We start from the raw sequence: 23,541 nt of genomic DNA, 5'->3' as shown, positions 1-23,541 counted from the left end.
CACATGGGGGGTCTGTGGGACAGACAGACTCCCTGTGTCTGCAGAAGTACAGGCTAAAGGGGAAGGGGAGACTGGACTGGGGGCATAGGTGGGCAGCCCAAGGACAGTGTGCTAGAATGACCCACCACAGAGGTGAATGCTCAGGGACTGCTCCAGTGACAGTTGTAGCCTCCACAGAGGGATATAAGCAGCTCTGCCCTTGGGTGAGCTGCTTTTGCATCACTTAAGGTTTCCCAGGCTGACAGTGAATCCCAGCTCACAGCAAGTGGCTCCTGGGGGGGCAGAGCTCTGCCAGGTACAGCTGAGGCAGTGTGGGAGAAGGTGTGTTGTGTTGCTTTCCTGCACACGTTCTCTCAGACAAAAACTCAGCCATTACCTGAGCTTTCAGCAGGTTTATTTTGTTAACTCTTCCTATTTTTCTGTTGAGTTTATTATGCTCTGATGGCTGACAAGCAGTGTGCTGCCTAGAAGGCAACCAGGATGTGCCTGGGTATCTCTTACACCAGACCTAAATCATACCCATCAGCATCCCTAATGAGGCCACAATGTGACCTCCAGACCTAAATCCTACCATCAGCATCCCTGGTGAGTCCAGAGTGTGGCCTCCAGGTTCAGACCAGAGATTATTCAGTGGGTCCTCTAGCCAAGAGCATCCTCAATAACCCACTGTTTTAGCAACGATGTTAACTTGATGAAGCTGACGCCTCTGGGACAATTTGGATCACTCCTGAGTGGAGGCCTTTGCCCAAATCACAGCAGTTGGTTTTGTGCTTCTGTTCTGGCACTAGTTTCTGGGCTCTGAACTGACTTTCCTGAATGCAGTTTGACACTGTCAGTTTGCTTGTTTTCCCATGAAATCAAGCCCAGGTTTGTGTAAAAGCCTGAGTAATCTGAACAGATGTTCTGCACTAATGTAAGGTTGAGAAAAGTTTGATTTTACACTCAGTTTGCCAGGAACCCATGAAGAATGACAGAATGATGGTCTGGGGTGAATTCCTCAACACATACCTGTATTTACAGTTAATTTTAGCGGGTTTAATCTCAAAATACTGTACTTTCCTCCACAGCCTGATGAGCCAATTGACACAGCCTGGGCTTACACAGGAACACAAAAAGCCAAACCAGGTGACAACCACATAACATGTGGCTACGGGGACACACATGTCACAATCCAGTCAATTTGCAGACACCAATCCTGTTTAGTCAAAATATTTCCTGTTTCAAGCATTTATTTTCTCAAAATGACAACCTGACAACAGTTTGGGTATGAGTCAAAGGAAAGATTACTTTCCATTTTCTGGTTGACTCCTGCACATTATCGCACAGGCTCTGGTCTGGTCTCAAGGACAGCTTGTACAGAGACCTGAACACACTCCATCAGCAGGGCTGGCACTTTTGGTATCAAACTGCTCACAGCCAGACCACAAAGCACTGCCAAAACGCTAAATAACCTCCTGCTGCTAAGAAATGTCTCAGCAGACCAATGGTCCTGATTTTACTCCTTGATTTGGGAGCAGGAAGGTGCCAGCCCCAGCTGGCCTCCAGCTCTGTCCCCCTGGCAGCACACAGGTCCCAGTCCTGTTAGCATTACCTTGTTTCTGGTTGATGTCAGCGGGCAGGTGGGGTGAGTGGGAGCCGTGGCTGAAGTGGTCGTTGCTGTAGGGGATGAGCGGGGTGAGCGGGTGCACTCCGTGCGATGGCTGCACCACGGGGACTTTGTTGGACTGCAAGACACAACCAAGGAGAGCACTCAGAAGTCATCAGGATCCACCAGCAAGGAGGGCCACTGCCCTCTGCATTTCTGCTGCTGCCAGCAAGGCTGCGAATGACTAAAAGCACTACACAAACACTGAACAAATTACTAAACAAACACTGCAGCATCCTACAAAAAAAAAAAAAAAATCCGTAAGGCAAGCAGAGAAAACAGCTGGAGATGATTTCTTGGATGAGTGAAAGAAATGGAAAAGAAGTGTAGAAGTCAAAAAGAAGTGTAAAAGAAGTGGGAACATGAAGTTTTCAAAGTTCAGAACTTATTTTTCTATTCATTTCCAGTATCTTTTATTCCAGAATGAATGCTCCAAGTGTGCTACCCAATGCAAAACTCTTGTTCTCTGTCCTGGACTGCCTCAGGGTGTAAATGTGGACTTTCATAGTGAATCCTCCATATTCACTGTGAAAGTCATGTTTGGGCTTTATTAATCAGGGCTGTCATGCAAAGATAGGATCACAGAATCATTTAGGCTGGAAAAAACTTTATAGAGATCATCAAGTCCAACCTTGGCAGTCCAGCACTGCCAAGTCCACCAATAAACGCTGAGGGTAATGTCTTTGAAAACAGGACGCGGTCACCAGTTAGCCCTTGGGCTGAAATCCCTGTTGGACTGAGCTCCAGTGCTAGAGAAGGACCACAGAGAGCTGAGGTAATGCTGGAGATGCAAAAATGTAAGTAAATGTAAGGAAATGTAAGTAAAGAAAAATCTGCCTCCTCTTGTAGCTACTGCTGGTTACGCACAGCACAGCTGTCGGAGCCCAATACCTTGGAAAAAGCTCTTTTTGATGAACACAACAGGAATTCCTCCTGTGTGTTGGTGCAGAGAGACAGGAAACTGATTGGAAGAGCTGCACAGCTCTAAGGAACACACATGCACACACACACAGACATACACACAGACAGACACACACACGGAGACACACAGACACAGACACACAGACACAGACACACACAGACACATAGACACACACACAGACACATACACACACACAGACACACACACAGACACATAGACACACACACACAGACACACAGACACACACACAGACACACAGACACAGACACACACACAGACACACACAGACACACACAGACACACAGACACACACAGACACACAGACACACACACAGACACACACAGACACACACACACACACACAGACACACACACAGACACACAGACACAGACACACACACACACACACACACACACACGTTGCCATCTGCGCAGCCTCCTCGCCTCGAGCGTCTCGTGCTGTTTCCTACATGCCCAGTTTCGCCCATGGTTGCCTTTAAATCCAAACTGACTTCATCTTGGTGGTGGAGTGTTAGGATTTGTCCCAGATAAATCCACAAAAAGAAACACAACTAACAGCACTCCAAAACAGTAAATCTGGGAACAGAGCAGGTCAGACAGCTCTCCAGGGGCCAGGAGCTGGGCATGCCAGCCAGTTTTTATCAGTCTCACTGGGATGTCTACAGATGATTTGCTGTGTGACTTTTGACAAGTCATATAGGATCCCTGGACTCAGTTCACTGGTGCCTTTCACTTTTGTAATGATTTTGCTCATGCAGAACGAGCATGAAGCTCCGGCTGGCTTTGGTGAAGGAGGCACAGGCACAGACAGTGGCTCTGATCAACCTGTCCTGGACCTATCCCAGCCACTCCAAATGTACTGGGAGCCCTGGGCAAGTCCTATGTTTTGCATCTCTGCTCTGAGGAGGAAACCCATGAAGTGGAAAGGAAAACAGACTGATGGAGACGCTGCTTTACATCTGCCTTTCCCACAAAGGTTTGCTCATGCAAATAAAAACCAAGAGGCAGGCAGGTTTGCATGTGAGAATGAATGAAAACCCCAATTCCTGATGCTTAACAGGTGTAGGTTTACAGCATACAATGGAGTACTGGAAATGTAATCCCCTTCCCAGCACAAACTGGTGTGGTACAGGCATTCCTGTTCCTGCAGCAGGGCCATGGGTTATGTGGTTTTCCCATCGAGAGCAGCACTGGGCTGGTTCCTGGTTAGTTAAACACATGTTTGGAGCTCTAAGCTCTTTCTATTCTTAGCCATGAAATGAGATGAAGAAGAGCTTTTCAGTGATATTTCTAAAATTAGCTATGGTTTAGCTTATTTAAGAGCCACAAAGCCTAAACGAGGGACATGCAGTTCTACGTGTACATTCTAACATGACACTGGAGCAGAACAAGCTCAATGTTGAGCTGTTTTGAAATCCTCAACTCAAGCATTTCTTCTGTTCAAAGTAGGGCAGATCTTTCTTTCCCAAAGAAAGATCCAAAGCACAGCACCATTCAGCAGCCAGCCTTGCTGCCTGATGACTGTGAACAGCTTTCAGAGCAGTGACAGAAGCCACAGACCACTCCAAAGGCAGATGAGCTGTTCTGATGCTGATCTGCAGGATATCTCCCCAGGGAAAAGCAGGGAGTACACATGGTTAGAGTAGAGCATGGGCTGTCTTCCTTCCCACCAAAGCAGAACATGGAAGTATTCAAGGCCAGGTTGGACTGGGCTTAGAGTTAGTGGAAGGTGTCCCTGCCCATGGCAGGGGATTGGAAGGAGACGATTTTTAAGTTCCCTTCCAACTCAAACCATTCTGAGATTCAATGGTTCAGTGGTAACCTGGTGGTACAACAAGACTTGCAGCTCAATTACTCAGTTTTTCCATCAGTTCAGATGGAAAACAACATGCTGCACCACTAAGAAGAGCTGCCCTCCCCATGACCCTTCTACATTTGCCCTTGTCTCACTCAAAAACTTCTCTACTCTCTAAAGCCATAAAGATCTGGTGGAGAAGGATGACCAGCAAGGAGACAAGAGAAAATTCTGCAAGGGGCCCTTTATCCCTTTCCACTTCCTCCATTAGGGAGTTTGTTAGAGGAACCCATCTCCCAAAATTAAGGGAAGAAGGAAATGCGGCACAAAAACATGGAGAAATAGAGAAAACTCCATGCTGATCCTGTTCAAAGACTTCAGCTGCCAATGGTTGTGGCCCATGGCCATGACTGCAGCTCCTGGTCTTCCCCAGCTGCACCATGAAACATACCTGGCTTACAGAAATCCATATGCCAGAGAAACAGCATCAATTCCCTGTTTTCCACAAGGTCTGGATTATGTTCCTGCAAATCAGCTGCAGCACATGAGCCTTGAAGAGGCTTTTCAAAGCCAGGACTTAGCAGCTGACAATGTTTTATGCCATAAAATTAACTGATGTAAAGAGAATTGCATTGACACAAGGGCAGTGGTTTGGTGTTCTCTCAGAAGGTCCCCTGGGAGGACACTGGGTGCTGCTGGTCAGGACATCACAGGGGACGTGCTGTGGTTTGCTAAAACATCTTATTTTGTCTCCTGGGTTTCAACACAGCACACAGCTGCAGTGACAGAGCTGCTCACTACCCACCCACCAAAAATAACGCTGCTGGTGCCAAAAATCACATCCCCAACACCAATTTACCACCTCCTGTCCTTCAGCAGCGATGGGGGGAAGTGAAGGGGCTCCAAGGACAGCTTTGCCTCACCTCCTCTAGCACAGCCCTCTGAGGACAGGTCAGGGAATGAGCTGTGCAGCCACAAACTCGTACAGAAATGAAGAGACATATTTACAGCAATTGCAGAATGGTATTTCCAGAGGGGATGGAGCAGCAGGATGGGGTTTGCAAGCCTGGAGGGCTTTTTCCCCCCCCTCTCAAATTTGCTAAATTGCAGCTCTGCTGAGTGTCCATCTCCCATGTGAGCACTGCCCCCTCCTCCCCTGTGTGCTGGGCCAGGTACTGAGGCTGCAGTGCATCCCCCTCCCAGCACAACTCCCTGAAAATGACTGAAAAACCCAACACTACTGAGGGAAGATGATCCCTCCTTGAAGCCAAGATGTGACTTTAATAAGATCCCTTGTGATGGGATCTCAAGGCCAGACAGAAAACTCTCTTTCCTCTGAGCACATGCAAATCCAGTGGATCTTGCATATGAGGATCACCCTCACCACTGGAGTTCCAGTGTATTTTGGCTCCAGCCTGATCCAGTCCCTGATCAGCCTCAACATTCTTTGCCTTTACTCCCATTCTTCATCACACATGCTCTGGCCACAGGTAGCAGTGGGGTTATAAAAGCTGCTGGGATGCTGCTTGTTGATCAGAACTATAAACGAGGAGGTTTTAATAAAAATGTGCTGTTTTCACTAGAGAATGGTGCGAGATTACAATCAAACATTTTCTGGAAAGCACCTCGTGTTAACAAGTATTTTAATTCATTTTTTAAAGACTTATCTATTTAGTCATGACATGCTAAGAATGAGTAGCTTTACTTTGCTGGTTTGATGGAGGATTTTTCTGTTAAACTTTAAAGCTAACCTTAGAAAAATGTAGCATGGAAGGCCAAAAGTCAAAATTTGAGTGAAATGATCAAACTAAAAAAATTCCATGGTTGGTAAAACTCTTTTGAGTTTTTAATTTTGAAAATATTGTTGAAAAAATCTGCTTGGATCAATTCATGAAAAGAAACAAATTTTAAAAAAGGGATGTTTTGTAACCTGTGAAAAGTATTCCTTGCTAAAGCTGAACACAGCTATTAAAAGCAGCAGTGGTCACACCACACTGCCTGGGGGGCTGCTGAGAATCTCAACATCCCACCAGTGTTGGGCTCCACCACTGCTTTTACAAATGGGAATGACTTTAATTAATTTCCTGGTAGAAGACAATTCAGAACTAAAATAAAATAGTTTAACTCTACTGCCCCTTCCAATAGTGAAAAATGATAAATTTCCTGTTGTTAAATTTTCTTTGGGGATGTGACTTCAAGGGGTGCTGTGCTCCCCATGGAGGATAAAAGGGTGCTGCCTGCCTTGCACAAACCACAGCTCCCAGAACATCAGCCAACATCCTGAGAGCCAAAACTGCTGGAAAACCCTGCACTGTGGGAGCCACTGTCTGTCCATGGATGCACAGGAGCCTGCAGGGAGAGGAGAGTCCCCATACCCTCTGTGACCTCTGGAGCCAGGAGCACCCATGACCCTGCCTGTGATGAGGGAAGGCTGGGAGCACCCTGGAGGCAGCAGGATCTCCCCCCACAGCACAGAGTGCCAGGGTGCAGGGGCTGGTGGCCAGGGCAAGTGCTGTGGTTTCCAGCCTCGCCAGGGAGCTGAAGCCACAGTCAGGTGAAATTACTCACATCACTTTCAAATCTTCCCACATTGCCAGCCCCAAAGACAGAGAAATGAAGAGCCATGGGCCAGCCCAGCAGTGGCCTGTGCACAGCAAGGGGCCTGGCCAAGAGAAGGGAACTGGGGCTGGCAGCTGTGCCATGCTGGTGGCCATCCCCACCATGGCAGAGGGGTTTTGGCAGCCCCAGAGCCCTGTGTCACTGGCTGTGCCGTGTGTCTGGCTGCTGGGAGCATTCCTCAAGGCTGTTCTCAGCTCAGATGCTGGGCTGAGCCCTGAGCAGGTCTCCGTGCTCCTGTGCCCTGCGTGGGTGCCTGGGTGCAGCACAGGAGCTGCAGGCTGCAGTCCAGCCCCGAGTTGCCCCATACATGTTTGCTTTGACGTCACTTCTCAGAGAGAGTGAGATGAGTCGATGTGTTGGCTGTGAAAAACAAAACCTACCAGGGTTTGCTGTCACTGATTCAATGAGGAATTAATTCCTCTTCACTGCAGAATTAGTCACTGTGCCACAGCAAGAAAGGTATAAGGTCAGGCTGTACCAAGCATGCACTGCTGCTGGTGAAGCTACCTGTAACCAGGGACACTGCACCCCTTGCCCTTTATCCTCCAATCAATCTAAATTAGCAAATGATTAGGGATGTATCGGGCACCTTAGTCCAGCCTTGGGCAACCCGGTCTAGTGGAAGGTGTCTCTGCCCATGGCAGATGGGTTAGAATGGGATCATCTCTAAGGTTCCTTCCAACTCAAACCATCCTGTGATTCTATGCTATGATTAAGGACATTATTAGGCACATCCCACAGCATCAGATGCCAGGAGGGCTTCCAGGAGGACTCCTAGGGGAATGCTGTCACCTGGGGCACTGGGGACCCAGAGCCCACGACTCAAAGCCAGCTCTGCATGCTCCAGGTTCTGGTAACACCTCCCAGCTCAGGGCCCCAGCTTGTGACAGCAGATCCCTTTGCCCCTCATTTCCCTGTGGTGTTACACCAGGAGATGATGTGACAGAAGCTCACCCCAGGTACCCACTGCAGACCGTTTCTGGCACTGACTGCATGCGCCAGGGCCGGAGCCCTCGGCAGCCCACGAGCAGAGGCAGCACTGACTCATTTCTCATCTCAGAACACTTTTTTCTCTTTTCTCACTTTTGCTGCAGTCCCAGCGCCCCAGCCCACTGCCGCAGAGGAAAAGAAACAGGGAAAGTTAAAGCCACTCATGCTCAGGCCCTGCCCTCATCTAGCCCTGCACCCCTCCAGCAGAGCCAAATTTTGGCTGCAGCAGCAGCAGCAGCATCATCTGCCTGGGCACTGCCCATATCAACCAGCATGGCTGTGGCACAGAGAGCTGCACCTGGTTCTAACCCTCAGCACCACCAAGGGTTCCTCCAGAGACCTCATTGCCAAGATCAGAAGAGCCCCACTGCCCTATGCATCCCACCTCTGGCTGGCCCTGATGTGCTTATGAGCAGCAATCAGATGGAGAGGAAAGGAATTATTTGCACTTATTCATTCTTGCATTAATTCTGCATATGAATTGCAACAAAGAGCTGATTGGTTTAAGAAATGTATCACACATAGAGGCAAATATTGTCTTTGCTCAGGTTTTTATCCAAACATTGCCATCACTCTGGTTTTTATTCCTGCACTCTATATTTTGTGGTTGACGAGTATTAATTTCCTCAACTCCTCCCTTTCCCCCTGATTTCTTTCAGCTTCTTTAAAATCCAGCTCTGCTTTGAAAATGCTGATGAGGCACCTGGGTAGCCCTGATCTTCTTTGCACATTTCAGGAGATGTGCTTGCCTTAGTGGCCAAACTCAGCTCCCCTGATCCTGATTCCCCTGTGACTGGGATGCACATCAGAGAACAAGTTTCTAGGCCTTTCACATCTGCTGTGTCCCAGCACTTAGAGGGGTGACCAAGCTACAGACATGATGGGGACCAATCACAGAATCACAGAACAGTTTGGGTAGGAAGGGACCTTAAAGATAACACAGTTACAACTCCCTGCCACGGGCAGATATGTAACACCCACTAGACCATGTTTCTCAGGATCCCATCCAACCTGGCCTTGAACACTTACAGCGATGGGGGAAATACAGGGAAAGAACTTAAAAACCTTCCAAAATTTCTCAGTGACCTTCTCTGCTGCTGCTGGTTTCTGGTTTTAAGCAATAATGGTTATTACTTTTCAGTCAAACTCTGCAGGGGAAATAAGCAGAGTTTTTCACCATTTACGGGCACAGGAAGAGCTGTTTCACTTCTCAAGTATTTATCTTCTAAGAGAAAGATGTAGGTGGTTCTTCCTGAAAATTAAAAAAAAAAAAGGCATGGAAAAATAAAGATGAAAAGTCCCTCCCAGAGGCTGCTGTCTTAGGGTGACAGGGGGCAAGTGTGGAGGCAGCTATACCCCACTCCAGAGAGGTGGAACCCCCAGAAATGAAATTTAGACATTGCCACCCAATGTTTACAGTTCTATTCAGCAGAAGAGCCACCTCACTCCAGATGCCTCCTCAAACAGAAAGTGCAGAAAGTGCCCTCATGCAATGCTTGCCTTGCATGGGAAATGCTTGGGAAATGCTCCTGCTGTGACCCTCAAAACATCTGCTCAGGAGAGTATAGCAACCCCCCTCCTGCCCCAGTGTGCCACTGCCACAAAAGGCAGTGGTGACATTTGGCTTTGTGGAACCAAAATGCTGGGGCCATATAACCCAGGGGCTACACTGCGGCACCAAACCCCTCCTAGCCTCTCCCAAAACACAGGGCAATTTAATTCTGGGGCTGCATCAACCCCCAGCTTGTTCTGCAACATCCATCCCTGATTATTGGCTCTCTCATGTTCTGGGCTACGGAGAAAAAAAAAAAAAAAATCTCTGTCCCCATCAGGCCCTGTGGTTCTGAGAATTTGAATCAAACTTGAACCCTGGAGTTACCGGTAACGCCGAGGCTGTGAATGCAAAGGCTCCCATCTGACCTGTGCAGGCTGATAGCATCTGACCTCCTTTACTTCACCCCACTTCTCTAAGGCAAGCGGTCGGTCCAGTACCCAGAATTAATCAGGAAAATGTCCAAGAGGGCAAGGGAGGAAAGCAAAACAAAAATATGTCACAGAGGCAAGGCTTGCCCTGTGGCCAGGCTTGAGACATGTTTCCCAAAGGACTAGGAATGTCACCCTCCATGTGGAGGTCCAGCCAAACCTCAGGATGCAAAGGTTTGGTGAAACACTGAGGGTCTGCAGTGTGAAAGCCATGTCCTGATCCCTGTTGCTGCTAGTTTCAAAGATTTTCATGTGCTTTGAGAAACCATTTGCAAACCCCAGCCCCAGCTGTGTACTGGATCTCAACTGAGATGGCTTTGGCATCTGGTTGTCACATCCCTAGATATTGGGAAGAAATTACTCCCTCTGAGCATGGTGAGGCACTGGCACTGGTTCCCCAGAGAAACTGTGGCTGACCCATCCCCCAGAAATGTTCCAGGTGAGGTTAGATGGGGCTTGCAGCAACTTGGTCTACAGGACATGTCCCTGCCCATCGCAGTGGAGATGGAACAAGATGGTCTTTAAGGTCTCTTCCAGCCCAAACCGTTCTGTGATTCTAAGATCCCTCATCTCCAGGGATGTGCTTGCAGCGGCAGATGGAAAAACCTGCAAGATTTCTGGGGCCATCTGCCAGCAACAAGAACCCTCCAGGTGCCAGTGTTGTGCAGTTTTCTGGAGGCAAATGTTTGCTTACAGAATCCCTGGGCATGAGGAGAGGGGTCCTGGCTGCTGGCTGTGTTTTTTCTTTCCATTTATAACAAATACAAAACCAGCCCATGCACTTGAAAGAGTGTGGAGGAGTTTACAAAACACAACCCCTCAAAAACACTGATGTGATTTAAGACGTTTCGATTAACCAAACATCAAAGGGGTGAAACCTGCCCCTCCACATCACAGCAGTGCCAGGTTGCAAGGCTACCATGGGTGACACCATCCTACTGGTCACACAGGGACCTGTCAAACCAGGACCTGGACTGGAGACCTATCACAGGACATTTGCCCCTTTTCTACAGGTTTGGGAAGGGACAGTTGTCAGCCCCTTATGGTAAGCACTACAGTCCCTATTTTCTCTTCACCTTTTTCCTCTCCTCTCCTCTCCTCTCCTCTCCTCTCCTCTCCTCCATGTCCAAGTCCATGCCACAATCCAGTAATAGACAAGTCAAAACAACTAGGGATGATAATATGCAATATCATCATCGTCCTTGAGTGTGTATTTCTCTACTATGACAAAATCCCTTCAAATTTATAGAAATGTCAAGCACATTTCCAACATGGATGGCCAGGAATGAATGAACCATGGCTGCTCTAAGCCTTCCTCAGGGTCTCTCCCAGACCCCTCACCAGCATCATTCCAGCCCAGCGTGGGGACAGACATCACTCCCTCCCTAGCACTGGCTTTGCCAACCAGTGAAGCTCAAGGGGTGAGGGCTGTGGTGAGGGACATCTCTCCCCACAGGTACCCCCAAATCCCCCTGGTGATCCCAGCATGGGGAGAGGGAGCTGCCCGCTGCCACCCCCACATTATCCTAATCTGACTCACATTGAGTTCCCAGTTTCCACGATAAACGGCTCTGTGGGGGCCATGGAGGGAAGATAATCCCCTCTGGAGCCAAAGGGATGCTCTGTGGACACCCTGCAGCAGTAAGGCGATAGCAGCTTTCCTTGTTGTTCACTTTCAAGGGTGACATGTTTACAAAGAATGCTACAGCCACTAATCCTGGATGATACCCTGTGTCTGCCTGAGAGAAATCCTAATTTTCTCGATAGGAGGAATTAGTTCCTTTAATGCTTAATACCCTTTTTTTCCTCTGAAAGCAAGCAAGCAAGCATTATTGTGCAGAGCGGAATAAACATTTTAATTAAAATGTGGAATTTATCTTCCAGTCAAATTCGTATGAGCCCCCGATGACACGTCAAACTCTGCTTTCCCATTTTGAATCTTCCTCTGATCTCTTAATGCGAGCAGCTGAATTAAAACCTGGGCTTGGTGGATTTGCATATAATTAGAGAGCAGGGGAAATTAATAGGGAATTGAATGGGTTTCTTCTCTGCCCATCTGATGTTTTTACCAGATTAAAAAGAGTTGATTTTTTTTAATGACTGCAAAAACGAATTAAATATTATTTAACCTTTTTTTTGTTGGGGGAGGGAAGCAGACAGGCTAACGAAACAAACTTATACATATGATAATGAACAACTCCTATCGTGGGAAGCAAATATCATTGTAATTAGGATTAGAAAGGAATCCTAATTAATCTTGTCCTGCCACTTGACTTCTAGAAGTTCCTTAAATGTTACCTCCTATGAGATGTAAAACAAGGAGCAGTTCAAATGCTTGACAGCTAATCCTGGCAGCCTCAGCAGCATGGGGCAGAGGCTCCTGGATGCAATTTAGGATGGAGAAGTCTGATCCTGTGAACTGGACTCAGACTGAAGGGGAACATGCAGCTTTGCTGCCTCAATCTCCTAATTCCTCACAACAAACTAGGTAATAAGCTAGCAAACCAAGAGAGATGGATGCACTAAGCACCACAGCAATCCCTGACTCCATAAAAAGCATATTTACAGATATTTTCCCATTTTTTAAAAAAATATTGTCCATTCAGAAATACTTTTGGAGGTCATTTTCAGAACTGAAGTTCAGGTAAGGGGTGGGAATGCATGAGGTAATCCTGGTGCTGTGCATCTCCACCCCATGCCTCGATTTCATCTTCACACTCGTGATGATAAAGATTACCCACCGTGCCAGTACTAAGTCATACATATTTTAACTCAGCTCTTGTCATGTGTCATCAAGTCCTGTTTTTCAGGTATTGAGATTCACAGATTTAATTGCACAAGATTTTACTACAGGAGTGGATGGTCATGAGATTATTTTCATCTTTGTGTCTCAGTATGGAAAGTAGCTTGGAGAGAGCTGGTTTCCAAACTTCAGGGCCTGGATGAAAGTCTCATTTTCCAAATACAGCCAAATACACTGCCAGGAGGTGCCATAATGGGAGATTATGACATGACCTATTAATAAATGCAGCAAACTTTATTTTTTATGCTAAAATAAAAATAATAAATGAATCCTGTTACGACTGGGCTGGCTTCTCAGCATATTTTTACCAAGAACTCCCATCAGTTTTTGGCTATGGCTTTATGAAAGTGACTGTCAGCAATGGCCCAGGGATAACCTGGTTAGGTCAGATGTGAAAAATTGTCACTTCGAAACCAGAGGCAACACAAAACGTTCCCAGTCTTGGATTTCATTTTAACCTCGGCTAATCACATGTTCACACAGCAGGACTGATCAAAGGCTTCAAACTGAAAAAATAAGAAAGTCAAAATTTCATATGGTTTTGATGAGAAAAATAATTGATGAAACTTTTCTCTTTCAACTTGGCTTTGCTTTGAGTTCGGGGTTCATGGGAATACAAAAAGCAACAGGCACAAACCTGTGAGGGCTTAGTATGGTTCTAATGATGCAGTTCTTACTGGGGAGTTTATCACCTGGTCCAGGACTGCATGAGGCCAGGATTTTTAAGCCACATTATTTACTTTTCTCAGAAAATCCACAACTCTTCATAGGGTCCACCAAACTTCACCACAGTTTTGCTGAGAGAAGTTTAAGTGCATGACAAAGTCCTGCTTGATGCACTCACTTTCCCAGGAGGCAGAAGACCCAGATATAAGCCACGTTCATCCCAAACCTTTCTTCGTATTTTCATGCTCTGATTCTCATCTCTGGTGACATTTGCAAGAGTAATCCTCTACTGGGCTGTACCCCAGGCTGACCACAGAGAGGGTCCTGGCGGCTTGACCCTGACTGGGGAAAGCAGCTCCAGGGAAATGTCTGTTCTCATCACCCAGTGTGAGATATCACTATTTCATGGAGGTGGTGAAGAGCACAAATGTTAAAGTACCAACTTTTCTGGCTGAGGTCAGACTTGTTTTCCAACACAGCTTGCCCTGGGAGCTCGCCCTGCCCTGCGGTCAGCCGCGACATGGCGCTCCATGGAAAAGGTTTTCCAGAAAAGTTAAACAAAGCAGAACTGAGCAAACAAAAGGGTGTGTGTGGAGTCAGTCCCATGGGAGGCAGGGACCAGGGTGCCTGATGTGCAAGCAGCCGCTGTGTTCCAGCACATCCCAGTAGGTCACTGGTGCTCAGGTTTGTCTGCCTGCACCAGGAACCCCCAGTGATGCCACCATGGTGACACCAAAATGCCAGCTGCTTCCATGAAATGCAAACAGATCCACAACTGCCCCAGCATTTACACACATTTAGATGAAAAGAAGAAGAAAAAAAATTCAAGAAGAAGGAAGAATGGATGAAGTTTCTGGCATAGAATTTTTCCCAACCAGATCATTAACTAACTCAACCTAGCACCAGAGATCAGCTATTTAACTGCAGGTCATTTTGTAATACAGTCTTTTTTTAACTTATTTGCCATAGTCTCTGATCTATTACAGTAACTGACAGCTGTATTTGCTGAATGATGGAACTGAGGTTACAGAGAACATTGACTATACTAAAAAACCCCACAACATCTACCACACCTGTATGCATAAACCCTCCACATGCCTATAGTGACATTTTTAAACTTAGGTATTATTTAGGGCTTGAGCTGAAGTCCATGTGTCCCACATCTGCTTTTGAGAGAATCTGGGAATGAAAAAACTTATCTTGCCGCCAGGACAGTGATACACAGGCAAAAGAATCCTTGCTTCAGGACACTGTAACATGATTAAATCCTATATTAGTATTGCATTTTTTATAGTAAAAGTTCTTTTCATTACCCATGGATTGTACATTTGCTGAAAAAAACCAAAACACTATAGCCATTGGGTTAGGACTAATATTCTTCTCAGTGAAGTTTGCAATTAAAAAATAAGCCCACCTATCTTCTGGCCATCATCTAAGCTCTTTAGAAAGAGAAAGGTAAAAATCCTATTGATTACAGAGAATTACACACTTTTTTATACCTCTTGGTTTTAAGTGAGGTGCTACACAGAAAAAGCAATTTCTTCTTAAAACACATGCTTAATAGAACATCTTCCTTTTAATTCTTTGGCTGGCTCTCTCCTCTATTTCAGAACATAAAGCAACTTTATTTCTGAATAAATAAATCCCCAAGCTGAGCCAGCCCCAGCCGATGGGATTCATAAGGAAACACCATCTGAACAGGTGACTCTGTATGTCCCCAGCTGAAGTGTTTGGGGCATCTCCAAACACTTTTAGCAAAAGATTAACAATTTAGATTCATGGAATTGAAAATAAGATACAGCTCGTGCCAAAGTCAATGAAGTTTTCCCACTGATTTATCTCATCTAAGGCCAAGAACATGACATTATCTCCAGTGCTGGCAGGTGTTCATTCGGGTCTTGAATCACAGAATCGTTTAGGCTGGAAAAACCTTCCAAGATCATCGAGTCCAAATGTTAACCCAGGACTGCCAAGGCCACAACTAAACCATGTCTCCAAGTGCTACATTTACATGTTTGTTAATTCCCCCCAGCGATGGTGACTTCACCCTGAGTGCCTTGGGCAGCCTCTTCCAGGGCTTGACAACCATTTTGGTGGATATTTTTTCCCAATATTAAATCTAAATCTTCCCTGCTGCAACTTGAGGCTGCCTCCTCTTGTCCTATCACTTGTTAATTGGGAGAAGAGATGGATCCCTATCAGTCAGGGAGTTGCAGAGAACAAGAAGGTGCCTCCTTTTGTCCAGATGAGCCTGTCTTATCATCACATCCATCTGCCTTGGCCTGACTGCCTTGTATGTGTACAAGGCTATATTCAGATAAGTAGTTTAACAGAAATTGCATTTCTTAACTGTAAAGTGTATTTTAGGGTGGAGACTTGTTATCACCTGAATCTGAAAAAGACAGAGCTCAGCTCTGCTTGTGGTCTTAACCAAGCGAATAGTAAATATTGCTTGTAAGAGGAGATTTTATATAAAATATTTCTACACATTTGATGCAATGACATAATAATAACTACCAGTGACTGACCAAGGTCTTACAGGCAGCTCAGGGATTTTCTCTGTCTGTTTGCCGGATGACCCCAGAGAAAGGAGTGGGAAAATTACTCAGGAACAGGGGTTAATGAGCATTTTTCATTATTTTGTCTTTATGACAGCAAAGTTTGCCACTCATTTTAAGAGGGATATCGTCTACCACTTTGTAGCATAGAAATGTGTGAGCATTAAAATTTTAGGCTAGTGAGGGCATAAGTATGTGCACATACACGAACATCCAGGCAGACACATGCACAAACACAAATGCCAAGGGCTCTCCTCCTGCACCAAGGAGTCACAGAATCAGAGATCCTGGGATGGTTTGGGTGGGAAGGGACCTCAAAGCTCACCCAGTGTCAACCTCCCTGCCATGGGCAGGGACACTTTCCACTAGAGCACTGTAATGGAGAGGTGCACAAAGACCAGGTGCTGGAGAAAGGCAGGGAAAACAAAGGAGGGAAGCCAAGATAACCACACAAGTCACTGCTGCAATCAACACCCGGGCCCCTGGCACAGCCCCCAGCCCCAGGGGCCGCTGGGCTCCACCTTCCTCGGAGGGCCCAGCATGGGAGCAGCACTGGAGCCTCTCACCAGCCTTCCTCATTAATCCTCAGGCTCATTAGGTTATCAGGACCCAACTACCCCCACTAAACAAAATCCACCACTTAAAAAAAAAAAGTCATATTTTAAATTACTATAATTTGTGCTTGGGACTAATAAATCTTAAATTATTCAGCAGAGAACAAATTGCAGTGTGGGATTTAATCCCTCATGTCTATTCTATCTACTACAAATGCGCTACCAGTGATCTAAGAATGAGCTATCTGGCAATCAGCAGTTACATGATTTATATTTTTATTTTCATTCTCCATTGGGTATTATCTGAATACCTGCAGTGCCTCTGTTCTCACCTGACATATACCAAGCTGTGCTGGCTGCAATGACATCTGCTGGTGGCTACAAACCTTCTCAGCTGGCCTAGGTGACTATTCACCATAATAAAAGAAGCAGCTGTGTGCTCCTGAGCTTCTGGTTTTATTATGGAATTTTTTCCTCCAACTCAGTACAGATGTATGGAACAGTATTTAGGTGAAAAGGAGTAATTCTGCTACATCTGAGCAAACCCAAGAGGTAAAACCCACCCAGCAGCCCATAGAGCACGATGCTGCTCTGACAAGTCTCAGTGGTTTCTCTAAAAATCCCATGTGCCATATGGGTAAAAAGGAAGGGGTGGGTTTCACTGGAATGGATGAGTTAGTGTAATTATAAGTTACGGAATCATGGCAAAATCCAGATCAAAGAAAGGCATTTCCCATGGCAGATCTCCAGCAGTTTCAAGGAAAGATAACCTCAGTTCTGTCTGGGTGGCAAAGAAATGCATTGGCCACCACAGCAAAGGACCACATGACTGGAGTACTGCAGGACCCTGAGCCCACAGACTGGCAAATATTTCCCTTTTTCTTGCCCAGGGGTCGGCTGACACACATTCCCCATGTCCCAGCAGGGCTGCCACTGTGCTGGGGGCTGCCTCCCATGGAGCCCACAAGCTGTGCCATGGAGGAGAGGCTGTGCCACATCAGGTGGATGTCAATGCCAGGAGGGATGGGGCTTGGAGCAACCTGGTCTAGTGGAAGGTGTTTTTGTCCATTACAGGAGGGTTAGAACGAGATGGTTTTTAAGGTCCTTTCCTAGCCAAACCTTTAGGTTGAGACCTTTAAGATCCTTTCCTACCCAAATTTTGTGTTCTGTGACCAAGATGGACTGTGGGCCGCCAGAGCTGTAGGACAGTCCCAGGTTCCCTGCAGTGCCATGCTGCACACTGGGTGCCCTTTAAAATAATAAGCATCTTTAAAATAATTCCTCATGGATCTCACTGAAAGCTATTTATCTGTATGCTAATAGATAATTCAGAATCCTGGTTCCCTTTGTACTGGGATTTCCACTACCAAATCCGAGGTGTGAGGAGACACACCACCAAAGCCAATGCATTTCAAAATCCAGAGGCCTGCTGCAGATGCCAATAGGTAAAAGAATTTGCCATAAGTAATCCATAAACAAATGGGCCAGCACTCATGGAGGGTGGTGTTTGATGGCATCTTTCTGCTGAGACTGAATTCCTTGTGTTCCTGTACCACAGACTTGAACTCTGATTGCAACAGTCCTGCCCCAACCAGGGTAAGGACATGTTGAGAAGTATTTAAGGTCATCCCTGCTGCTTGGGATTTTTTGTTAGAAGGTACATTACTAGAAGAAAAATGGTGCAAAATAATTTTCAAGATTGTTCGAAGAAAAAGACATTGCCCCGAGTAGAAAGAAGGGAACACAGCCTGATACCACAACTACTCTACATAAAGGAATACTTCTCATCACCACTTACTACACCTGATGGGATCTCTATTCTGTCATATTGAAACAAGGTAAGAGTTAATTTAAACTCTGGAGATAGTCACTTAATGATTTTAGCAGGAGGGGGCTACAGGCAGATTCCTTGCAGGGAGAAATCTCTAAGTGCAGCAGCCATCCCACGCCACAGCACAACCCAGCCACAGTCTGTGGACTTCCAGGCAATGCAAGAAGTAAGATAATGGGTGAGATCAGGGCAGGATGGAGACTGAGGGACATGAAAAGGCTGGTAAATTTTTCATGTCACCAAAGAGTACCAGTCTATGAGCTTGGAAGCTTTGAAGAGTCTGATTTGTAAAATCGAAATAAATGAAAATAAAATAATTAACTAAGTCAGATGGCAGCTAACAGACTGCTCACCTAGCATTTTCCCACCTCGGGCAGGAGCTCTGATTAATGCTAATTAGGTTATCTTCACATTAGATCCTGATGATTCATCACTTACTACCCCAGGAATTATGACGCACTGGGCAGAGATATATTTGTAGATTCCATGGGTGTATGCCATGTCTGGAACACTTAAATGATTTTGGCATGAAAAGGGACCAACCACAAGCCCAGCTAATCAAACCAGCATTTCTCAACCTACACCTTCCAGTAGTTATAAAAAAGATTCAGAGCAAAGACAAGACTATGGCACTGAAGACAAATTTATCTGCCTCATCAGTGGTGTAGAATCTTTGCAGAACAAAGGGCTTTTATCGGCAACCTGCCAGGAGCCTGTGGCTGCTCTTCGTTTGCATATAAATTTAAAAAGAATTTTAATAAGTGTTAAATGCACACGATTATTTCTTATTTATAGCTGAAAGTAGGTGTATGCAGCGCTTCAGAGAACAGAGAGAAAAGAAAAAGCACCTTTGGAAGTCTGAATGGAAATCAACAGAAAAACCTGTGACTGCTTCATTGAACTAACTTTCCGGTATGTGGCTTTGCTCCCCTGCGGCCATGGGCACAGTGGGGCCAGCTTGGAATTCCAGCCTTGTCCTTTCACATGTGATGCATCAAATGAGAAAGGATGTGCTCACAGCTGTGTGCTCCTCCCCGGAGAGGTGCACAGATGGCCAGCTGTCCCTATGCCACCGGGTTACTGTCACTCAGCACGGGGCTGGAATGGAGCAGCTCATCCTCACATGGCTTTGACAGGGGTGGTCTGCAACACAAGGGGATGCATTTGGGATGGACTTTGGCCTCAAGTTGCTTTGAATTCAGTTGTGAGCAAGCATGCAAACAGCCTGGAGCTTCTCTTCTTCTGATAGCTTTTGAACTGTTGATCACATAAATCCCAAGCCTTCCTGTTACAGGTAAAACAGGAGTAGCTGTCATACTCCTTCCTATTGAAATTTCTATTCTATTCTATTCTATTCTATTCTATTCTATTCTATTCTATTCTATTCTATTCTATTCTATTCCGTTCTGTTCCGTTCCGTTCCGTTCCTCTCTCTCTCATTTGTCACTCAGCTGCAGTGAAGAGAAAGTCATTCCCTCACACTCATCACACCACCAGGACCTGCCACCTGCCTGTTTATTGTAAACAGCATAAAATGAAAAAAAAAAAAAAAAAAAAAAAAAGCTGAATTTTACTGTGGGGGTTGACATTTCAGCTGTCTTTCAAAAGCAATGTGGAGTCATGAAACAGAAGAGATCAAAGACTTATTTGTGAACTTGAGAGCTATTATTGGATACAGTCCCTTCTCAGTCATAGTATCTTGATCTCTTCTGGAATTCAGAAGAATTTCCTCAGAAATAGATCCTTGCACCACTGTAGAGCAGCAGCTCGTCAAACATTTCATTTACAGGTCAATTAAGGAAACTATTCTAGCCCAGTCATCTCCCAGTGATGACATCAGACACTCTTCCTTGAAGTCTGTTTTTTCCAAGGAAGACTTTTGTCAGACCATGCACCTACGGTACCAGTATTTGTTTTATCCATGTGAGAGCCAGCAGGGAAATCTGGGACACTCCTCACCTACTCGCTTGTGAAAACAGCACTAGTGACTGGAGACATGCCACAGTGTCATCACTTTCCCATTTTTTCCTAGCTCATGGCTCCTGTGAAACATGAGCCTAAATTAAATCCTAAAGTTCATTTGGGGGAACAATATTAGCCTTGACCTCAACTCACGGGACTCTCAGTGTAGTTTCTACCCAAAAAAAGCATTCAAGCAGATCCCCCTGGATTTAAGGCAGGTTGTATATAGCTTCCATCTTGATGACTTGGGCTAGAGTTTTGGTTAGGATTAGTATTAGGCAAGGGGAAAACAATGGCACTGAGGCTGAAGTGGGTGTTAGGATCATAACTCAGGTCAGGAAGAACATATAAATTTGGGTCATGAGAAGATTTAGTGGAGGGAGATGAGTGAAGTATGGGGAGAGGATATGGAGCTCATTGAGATAATTTTCATCTGGAACTGGTGTGGGCTGCATGACTTCAGAAGGTCTGAAAGACACTGATGGGCTAGGGTAATAAAGGGATTTGGGGGAGACAGCACCAAAATGGAGAGCTCATGGTGAGTGAATCTGTGACTCCATTGAAATCTGGGGTCACCAGGAGTCACCAGGAGCAATGAATAGGCTGAGGTTGAGGTCAGGGTTAGAGTCTGAATCCAGCAGATTATATGGTGGACTCCGCTGCCACATCTGCAATCCACTTCATTTAGTCTGGGAACTGGGAGAGGTCTCTAGGGCTGGGCTGACACTGAATGTACGATTAGGGCTTGAACCAGGATAAACCACTGAGACTGTACTACAGGCATCACTAATACAACATGAGAACTGCTGAGTGCCCCTGGGCCATGTTTCCAACCACAGCCAGCAAGGCACTGATGGCCAAGGCTCAAGGCGGCAGGTAAAGCTCAGTTGGTAAGAGCCAACTGAACAACGTTATCATGTCCAGATCACAGGTCCACAAGCAGCTACACTGTCTCAGGGCTTTTCTCAGACAAATTTTAGTCCTAAAATTTTCCCCTTCTATCCAGTGTCTCCCAAAAGACGTAACCCCCACGGCAGGTCATTGCTCTGTCATCATTCCCAGGCTCACTTCCAGCTTTAGGTCTCCACCTGGCCAAACCTTCAATCTAACACATATCTTACTCTAACTCAAAAAACAGATTTCATTTGTTTGCTAAGCTGTACATTCAAGCCAAATCCTCACAAAATTGTCACCATGTGAAAGATGATCACATCTTGGCTTTCCCTTCCAGCTGGTGTTCTGCAGCCAGCTCTTAGTGCTAATGAAGAATATGAGGAGTAAATGAGAATGAGAAACTACACCCAAAATCTGTTTCCTCCAGGGCAGGCTGACTGACCTGTGAAACCCACATGTTTTTTTGTTACAGACTGTAAACCTTCAATGCTGCAGGAGAAATCAAAAGTAAAAGGAATCATGGATGTGGAAGGCCCTCACCCACCCCATTAATGCATGATGACAAACACATACAAGTGTCCTTTGCATAGATCTGTACTGGGATGTCTCTTTTACTTCCCAGTCCAAAGGTAGAAATTATCCATTTCAGATGATGCAGTATAAATACGGTGTACTTCACTTTTCCTCCTGACTTTTTGAGTGGCAAACAAATAAAACCATGAAGATTTTCTGGCTTTTCTTTTTTTTCTGGCTTTTCTTTCACAGGCACAAGTCACTGGAAAATAGGCAGTGGCTTTAACTCTGCGGTGAAGGAACAAGGCATGAAAGGACTCCTGAGCCTCCTTGTAATTTTGGGTGTTGCTACCTGCATCTTAATCCTCAGCCTGCTTGGAAGCAGAGCAGGGGCAGCCTAAATGAGTTCTGTGCACAAGTAATTCTTCCCATCTCCCTCAGCTACAGGGGAAGGGCCATACCCTACCAACTCCAAGCTGGAAAGATGTATCATCCATGAGAGATGCTGAAGCATATGGGTCTTGTATGAGCAAAATCAAGAAAGATTTTCATATAATTACAAATAAAAGAAAGATTTGAACTTGCTTAAAAAGATTTGTGGAATCCTAGAAAGGTTTGGGTTGGAGAGACCTTAAAGCTCAACCAGTCCCAACCCCTGCCATGGGCAGGGACACTTTCCCCTAGACCAGGTTACTACAAGTCCCATCCAACCTGATCGTGAACACTTCCAGGGATGGGGCTTCCACATCTTCTCTGGACATCCTGTGCCAGTCTGTATCCTCAGGGCTAAACAGAGGCTAAATGTGTGTCCAGGTATGGATGGAGTATTGCTGAAGTCACATCCATGAGTGTTGACTCCTTCCCAGCACAGTGCCCTTCCCAGCACAGAATCTTCCTCCCATGGCTCGGGGGGCTGGAGCATTGCTCAGCCTTTGCTGACACAGACACAGCTGGTCACTACAGCCTGACTGCTCTGCAAGCCAAAATGGCATGAGGGCATCACCCTACAGCAGCCTGGGCGGGTGTGTGTGTTGATCTGTATTTGTGTGCACAAGGAAGTTGGTTTTAGTTTCACGCCTGAAATTCTTCACTGGTTTAGCTACACGGTCTCTTCTGTCTTTGGTCTGCGTGTAGCCAAGTTCAGGTGAAAAACATCACGACTGTATTTTCCATGGTAAACCACACAGGGTTTAAACTCATATCGCTGTATTTGCAAACATGCAACTTCTGCATGAGCGGAATTCTGTTTCATTTGAAACCCTCAGCCCCAAAGTGTCTGACGTTAGAAAAATGAAAGTTAAATTCTCGACCACAAACAAGAAAACCTCATATTGGCCCCACTGTATCCTGTGTACACCATTAGAGAAACAGGAGCCTGTGTTTTGATTTCCATGCCATGTTGTCTTTCTGGTCTGGCTAGGGTTGGTCTAAACTCTAGCAGAAGGAGAAGCTAATGCTTCACAACCCTCCCCCTGTGCCTCCCTGTGATACAGGACAAGCCCAGGTGTTCTCAGGAGCAGGGATAATCACCCTCCAGGACCACACATTAATTTATTCTGCTCTGTTCCTAAATTCAGTCTCTGTGCTTCAATTACTGCTCTTCTTTTCCACACAACCAGCAGTATGAGATTTTGCAGGCTGGGTATTTCAGGCTCTCTAGATCCTAATTCCTTATTCCTGTTCCTGGTTTCCCATGTTATGGGAGCCTTTTCTTTGCTCTATACATTACCTGAAGAATGGGAAGCAAACACAAGCTCTAAGAAGACTTTTTACCACCCAGACACT

General features: G+C 45.9%; 1 protein-coding gene across 6 annotated transcripts in view; it reads right to left on the bottom strand.

Moving 5' to 3' along the window:
- TCF7 (transcription factor 7) overlaps positions 1–23,541 on the bottom strand; it is a 72,903-nt gene that overhangs the window by 20,348 nt on the left and 29,014 nt on the right. For all 6 annotated transcript variants that reach the window (XM_083871955.1, XM_083871951.1, XM_083871953.1 and 3 more), the window contains exon 4: positions 1,592–1,724. In XM_083871955.1, coding sequence (XP_083728081.1) covers positions 1,592–1,724 — 133 coding nt within the window. The remainder of the gene's footprint in view (positions 1–1,591; positions 1,725–23,541) is intronic.

The sequence above is a fragment of the Zosterops lateralis genome (assembly GCF_965231275.1).
Source record: "Zosterops lateralis genome assembly, chromosome: 14".
NCBI lineage: Eukaryota > Metazoa > Chordata > Aves > Passeriformes > Zosteropidae > Zosterops > Zosterops lateralis.
This window is presented reverse-complemented; position numbering and strand designations above follow the sequence as displayed.